Genomic DNA, 7,415 nt, shown 5'->3' on the forward strand with positions numbered 1-7,415 from the left:
ATTATTAGCATAAGGCAGAATATCGATTTCTTGTTCTTTCCCACACCCTAAGAGTAGTTTACCCCATTTAGTACAGTATTGTGTGCTCTGCTCCCCTGCTTGAAGAATAAGGGGTTTGTGAGCAGAACCGATACATAGGTTCACCGAGTATCAGCTTGGTTCATTGATCTGAGCTATTGAATTATCTCCTGTCAACTTACAATGAGCCTGTAATTGTTGGTTACCTGGCGAAAGCTGTTATCAAGCTTGTTTTAATTTCCAACAAAGATCTATAAGAACCGGACATCATATTTATTGATGACATAAACATATTTTGGTCAATATAGTGCAATAAGTGCAAAGCAATCAAAACAATGAAAACGATAAGGGAAAGAGAATTGCGAATGCTTGTATAAAAATAGGTGTTACATTAAAATATCAGTATTACACAACATAATTATTACTTCAATTATTATTTATGAATTTCGATATGACATATTAAAAATACATATTAAGAATGAATACACATATTCATTTTTAATATATAATATTTCTTCTAATGTTAGCTGGGAAGACCCTATGGCCTTCCATCTTCCAAAAAAGTGCAGACAGCATACAAAGACACTTTTCCTTTGAAATCGTTAAATGATGCAAAGTCTCTCTTCGACATTGGGGTGTGCCACTGCTCAAAAAAAGCCACTTGTACAATGCAAGCTACAGTAAGTGATCGGAAACTACAAACAAAATGTTCGTACAGAGAATCATGGGACATGACACACATAATATTGATGAGCATTGAATTTTTTTTTTGAAAATACATGGCAAAGAGTATACCAATAAATACAGTACTTACTTACAGACTAAAGCAGAGGAATTGTCCTGCTCGATTGGATGCGCTGCTGTATAGTGTTTCTGTCAGAAAGTGTTTTTTTTTCCTCTCTCTCTTTTGATCTTGTATGTGAAAGCCCTCCCCGACCCCCTTAAATTCACAATAGTTGTATGATTATATTCCTGAAAATGTATTTGGGTGAGATTAAACTGTACACTTAGATTTATGCGTATTCAATCATCGACTTAAAAAAATAGATTTTGCATCGCCAGTTTTATATCACAACTCGTGCTTTCATCCAAGTTCAGCGAGCACTATTTATTTATTTTCATTCTTAGTTATTTCTGTAATGCCATGTGGTTCTGAAATTAAAGTAACATAGTTCGGCACACCCCACTGAAGGTTTTGGATTTTTTTCTTCTTTAAGTTGGTGTATATTGTGCCAAGGCACCCTCCAGTTTGAGTCAGCATAAGGGGAAAAAAAATGCGTCTACTGCATTTATATATAGACCAAGGTTTAAAACTGGCTCTGTGTTGTCTGTTTCTCAAGAACTTCGAGGTAGTCCGGCTCTATTTGAAGTTTTGCCTTTAGTTCCAAATAGTCATTTCTATTGGGCTCCACAAAGACAGTACTTGGCGCTGTACCATAAAGCATAGTCTCTCGTATTCCTTCAGGATGTAAGAACTGGCGCCTCACGTCGAAGTTTGGTTTGTATGTGTACGGGACAGGGCCAGTGTACTTATATTCAAACCTGCTGCCAGCAGTCGATGGAGATTTATCCGGCTCCAGAATCCCTCTAAAGAAGTGTTCTGCATCCTGAACCGGAGACGGCTGCTCACGTGGCTCGATGGTGCTCACCGTGTAATTAGGGCTCCTCAAGGTGACCTCCTGGTCCTCATCAGCATTACTCCTGTAGGTGACCTTGAGTTCGTGCAGGTCGGGGTAATCCTCCACGGCGTTCCCTTCCCGGGACCTGTAGATTGGGTTTTTGCACATGTGACCTAATGGATGGGGGATGTACTCATAGACGTGACCCACTGGGGCCTTGACCTTGGGGACAGAGCGATTGCTATAGAGATTGTACTGCAGGTTGAAGGAGCTCACGTCTGAGTTGTTTGTGCTGGTACGGTCACTCTGAGACTTTTTACGCCTCTTCATCACCACCACAAACAGGCCGGCTGCCACAAACACGGACATTATGAAAACAAGAAGGAGGCTGAGAATCAGAACAGACAAAGGGACGTTACTGGAAGTGGTGTTAAACCTCTGGGGCATCTCGGTGGTGGTGATCTGGTCTGCTGAAGGCTCCTCGGAAGGAACCACGGTGGACACGATGACGTCAGAGTAATCTGGACATAACTGCTCAGAAGGGACAACCCGCATATCCTGCCCCGCAACCCGCTTGGGTGTCACGCATTTGACGTCGTTCACCACCGTTCCAGTGTTCAGCTGCTCCAACCAGATCTTCATGCCAACCGCATCGCAGGTGCAATCCCAAGGGTTCTCGAACAGGTCAATCTGAACCAATGCTTTCAGCTGGTCCAGAACTCCACTCACAGGCAGGTTTTGAAATTGGTTGCTGCGAAGGTTGAGGCGGGAGAGAGACAGACTAGAGAAGATGCCTCCTGGCAACGTTTTTAAAAGATTGTTATTGAGGAAAAGTAGCTGAAGGTTGGGCACAAAGCGGAAGGTGCCACCCACAATCTCCCGAATCTTATTATATTCTAAATACAAGTACTGCAGACTCTTTAGCCCAAAGAACATATCTGCTGTGAGTCTGTCAATCAAATTGCCATTTAAGTACAGCCTACGTAGGTTAATTAAATCCCCAAAGGCTCTGTCATGTATGAGTGCTATCCGATTGTTTCCCAGATGCAATAAATCCAGTCCCTCAGCCTCCACGAAGTCAGATCTACGTACGACGGGGATGTAGTTCCCTGTGAGGTACATCTTTTTAGGATTGTATGGCTTGGGCTTAAGATCTGATATGTTTTCGATCTTCCTTTCCTGGCAGTTGACATTGAGCCCCAGGTCAGATATTTGCAGATTGCATGTACAGGTGGTGGGGCAGTCCAAAGGCACGGGAGATTTGGTCTGAAAAGCAATGATGGGCCCGTAGTTGTAGGGGTTGGCTGGGATTCGAGATGTGGGCTTGGACTTGGTTTTGCTGGATTGGCGGGTGCCCTTGGTCGGCCTAGATGAGGATCGTAGGACGGCCGAAGACGTGGCTGACGCTGTCACAGCTGCCGGTGTGGTCTGGAAATAGCTGCTGGTGCTGAGCGGGGGAGGTGGGCGCATCTCGTACTCTGATATGGCCCTTCTGGGACACAGTTCCTGCTTTGAGACCTCGTCCAGATCCCTGCCATGTAGCCTGAAAGGAGTCTCACAAACCACCTCCCCCACCAGTGCAGTGTAGGCGATGCTCTCCAGCCAAGCCTTAAGCGCAATGAGCTCGCAAGAGCAATTCCACGGATTTTCCTCAAGCTGTAATTCCACTACTTTGTCCATATGCTCCAAAAGGCCAATGTAAGGGAACATTTTTAAGCGATTTCCCCTAAGATCCAGGTGCGTCAAGGGCACATTCCGGAAAATGTTCGTCGGCAGAGAGGACAACAAATTGTCATTGAGAATCATCACAGTCAGTTGATGAAGCCTGCTCAGAGCATTAGGTTCAATAGTGCTAATAAAATTATAGTCAATCTGCAGGTATTCTAGGCTCTCGAGTCCGGCGAAAGTGTCGTCCCGAAGAATGTCTATTTTGTTATTGTTCAAATGTAATCTCTTTAATCCCTGGAGTCCATTGAACGCCCCAGTCTCCACCTCAGATATGTCATTATTACCTAAATGCAAAATGGTAGCTCCAGTATAGTTGATGAAGTCATTGACAGACAATCTTTTTAGCAAATTACCTGTCAGTAAAAGATGGTACATAGAAAATTGCACCGGGCTTATTTCCGACAGTCGCACAATGCCCCTGTTCTCACAACTGACCGTCAGAATGCCTTCCTTCTCCTCACAAGTGCACAGATTCCTACAGATCTCCCCATAATTGTCATACATCTCAACCAGACTCAGGGATGTGGCAACCAGCAATATTATTTTCAGTATCCAGATATGCATTTTCTTGTGCAGGAATGGCCCAGCTCACAGTAGTGCAGTTGTAGTTTTGGGTGTCATCTAGAAAAGGAAAATATGTGATGAATGTCTGATACATGAACATGCGATATCTACATCTGCAAACTACATTACATGATGGACAATCACAAGATGCTACAGGAATATCTCAAATAGGCTATACATGTCAGGATGATTCCAATTTGTGTAAAGCAAACTGTTCCTACTTCATTTGAAAGCAGATGCTGATATAAATAACCAATGTGCACTGTTCTTTAGCCTAAACTTTGAAATGCAAGACACAATAAATGGATTTAATATAATTTTAGGCTATCTGTGATTAATAATATCAAACTAGTCTCATACCAAACTCTATCAACGATATATATCAAATGCATTGATTTATTCAATACAATACATCATGTATATTATGTAATGCTCATGATATTTCAAACACAACCACATTCTTTTCATCACGACACTCAGGCACATTTATGAAGACATACTGTAGAGGGGAGAACGAAGAGGAAAAAAAGAGAAACGTTATCGATCCATAGAAATTCAAAGTAACATCGACTGGCACAAATACTATCCAATGCGCAATTTGGGAATGCATTTCCAACATACTATTCAGCGGCATCTCAACTCAAAGAGGCAAAACGTAAAGCCAGTTGCTCATGCACTGAACAAATCGACATCTCCATGGTTTCCAACTTGAAAATCTGCCGTTGAACGAGACAGATGAGCAAATCTACATATCAATATCACTCTGCAAATCGCTTTAAATATCACGCAAGTATTTTTTTTTCTCTCAAAACAGAGACCATTTACATACACATATGCAAAAAATAAATACAAATAATTGTATACAGTATATATTCCCGTACTCACCCCACATATCCGACGACTTCAGTTTTTATCAACTCTCAACCAGTATCGAAGTTAAACGTCGGAGTGCACGGCACATCTATGCTTCACAAAGGTGCCTATGTTGAATTTCTCCCTTTGATGCTATATGTGACAGTCATAGCTCGTCCCTCAGGCGACAAAGACGCGAGTTGATTAAAATCAAAACGCGACGTCATCGATTATAGCCCGATTCCATCTTGATGGGGAGCAAACAATTCTATATTAAACCATTTTATTGTGTAGAAGCATTTGTATTCATGCTAATCAACCTCTCTCTCACTCCCTCTCTCGTTCTCCCCCCTCTCTCCCACATAAACACACACTTGGACGCACAAAGACACGCACACACACAGACACACACACACATTCACAGATACAGCACACAAGTCTAATGCGCTATAGAACGTTCCAAAAGTCTATATTAGCCACGTTAATTCACTAGTGTTTAAATAATAAAAAAAGAAACACTACTTAAGTAAACAACAAAATAATTGAGCCGATCCATTACAAAACAGCTCATTCATCGCGCACCCTAGCCGGTCTTTCCAAAGCAACCCGTAATGCTTCACAATTGAGGCTCCTAAATCTAACGCCCGAAGCGTGTGAAGCACATATTAAGTTGTGTAACGCATACATAACTGAATATTTCAAAAGACAGCACAAGTGTTCAAGAGGCTGTTTTCAATGGCAGCGAGATAACTGCGTTTCAGCACCACGGACAGCTCCAGTCGCAAGAAAACGGGGCTTCGTATGAGATTGCTCGCTTTGCTTTGGAAGACAATCCATGTTGCTTACCCGCTTAAACGTGGTAAATTCGAAAACATAATAAGCACGGCCAATCTATAACCTTGAAGACACTGGTCCCTCTTCAGCCCGACTGTATAATAATCCGTGAAGTGGTTCGTGATCAGCCTGGGTATCACAAACTCTCGTTGGAAACGTGACGGTCAGCAGGCTGAAAAGAGGAAAAACGCAAGTTTAGGAATTTCTCTTGATGTGCATTGCCATTCCCTGGCACAATCCAACCAGTGCAGTGTCCATTTTAAACGGAATGTATCCACAAGCAAGGCAGTCTATCCTTTTTTCTCAGAAACGGACGCGCAAAGTACGCATCCCCGAGACGCTTGTGAGTGGTACGGCTGGTATCGCGTTGTATATTGCCGGATGTACATGTGATTTCTTCGCTGATCTCTGGTTCCTCCAATGCTGTGTTGTCTGTTTTCATATTTTTTGTTTTATTTTTGTTTCGGCAAGAGGTTCCCATAAATCCGTCTTTGGAGATGTGTTGCCATCTTAACTAGAGTTTCAACTAGTGGAACTTGGATTTCCATTGGCTCACTGTTGCTGTACTGTCGTCAGATCAATTGTAAATTTGGGGCAGGGTGGAATATTTATGAGATGACTTAAAATAAGAGCTTCGTGCACAATATGTTGCTCGCACACTGCCCTCTCTCTAGCTTATTTTACGCAACAGAACAATTGAAGGGTAATGGCGATGGTAAGACAATCGGAGAGAAAAAGAAGAGGAAGAAAAAAGGCACAGTGTGTGTGGTGTGTGAGAGAGAGAGAGAGAGAGAGAGAGAGAGAGAGAGAGAGAGAGAGAGAGACCCATAGAGGGCAGTGTAATTCGGTAAAATAAGCTTTTTCCATCTGTATGCAGTGCACGACACATTTAACTTGTTATATCCTATAGCTCAGTTCCATTTTGCATAATGGGCACAAAGTATATGCCAATCAAAATTGAAGCTAATTTACTTTGCTCAAAATAAAGCTCTATTAATGAATAAGACTGGCAATGCAAACTTTTTTGATGTGTGTTGTCATTTACACAAGCTGGTTGTGAGAGAAAGACGTCAACCAATGCCCAATCAACCACATCACCCTTAAGGCAGAGATCAGCAAAGCTTCCTAAGCTTGCATGCAGCAAGATTGTACTTCTAATCCCTGATCTGTCATTTGGGAGACAGATAAGCTAAATGACAGGCAACCTTCAACATTGGGTTTCTGATTTTTCACCTGGAGGCTGATATATTGTACAGTGTCAGACAAATAATGTTACCCCCAAAAGTAAGACAGCTGAAGCCACACCTAAAGATATGAACCTCATTGCATTAGTTTACAAAATATCAAAAAAAGGAAAAGCACAAAAAAAACGAAATTGGTTTTAAATGATAAAAATATGATAAAATACTGATTGAGCAGATTTTCTGCTGAAAGTACATAGAAGAAAAATATTTTAACAATATTTTGTCTTTATTTAAGATTTTTTTTTTTTTTTAATGATTATTAAATATTTTAAAACTAAGGCAAAATAAGCAAGTAAAGGCTAGATAATAATAATAATAATACTAAACATATAAACAGGAAAAAACTTATTTTTGTAATGTCAATAAGTTGACAATAAGTATACATATATATATATATATATATATATATATATATATATATATATATATATATACTGTATATATGTGTGTATGTGAGACATCACTGAGAAAAAATGACTAAAATGATTTGGTTTTTGTTTTGTTTTTTTGTATCTAATGTAGTGACATTTTTAAGCATTACATAAGCAGTTTTAGT

The 7,415-nt window shown here is 40.8% G+C and overlaps 1 protein-coding gene across 1 annotated transcript; it reads right to left on the bottom strand.

Annotated features, from left to right (window-relative positions):
- Positions 1-271: 271 nt before the first annotated feature.
- Positions 272-5,129, bottom strand: slitrk5 (SLIT and NTRK like family member 5). Its single transcript, XM_079616113.1, has 2 exons — positions 4,815-5,129; positions 272-3,986 (listed from the first exon to the last, which is right to left on the bottom strand). The coding sequence occupies exon 2, from the start codon at positions 3,927-3,929 to the stop codon at positions 1,326-1,328; it is 2,604 nt and encodes an 867-aa protein (XP_079472239.1). The 5' UTR covers positions 3,930-3,986; positions 4,815-5,129; the 3' UTR covers positions 272-1,325.
- Between the last annotated feature and the right edge of the window lie 2,286 nt (positions 5,130-7,415).

Source organism: Phoxinus phoxinus (genome assembly GCF_949152265.1).
Source record: "Phoxinus phoxinus genome assembly, chromosome: 6".
Taxonomy (NCBI): domain Eukaryota; kingdom Metazoa; phylum Chordata; class Actinopteri; order Cypriniformes; family Leuciscidae; genus Phoxinus; species Phoxinus phoxinus.

Bases quoted from the DNA above. Each gene is read 5' to 3' on its own strand.
- slitrk5 (XM_079616113.1), bottom strand. From the start codon at position 3,929: ATGCATATCTGGATACTGAAAATAATATTGCTGGTTGCCACATCCCTG.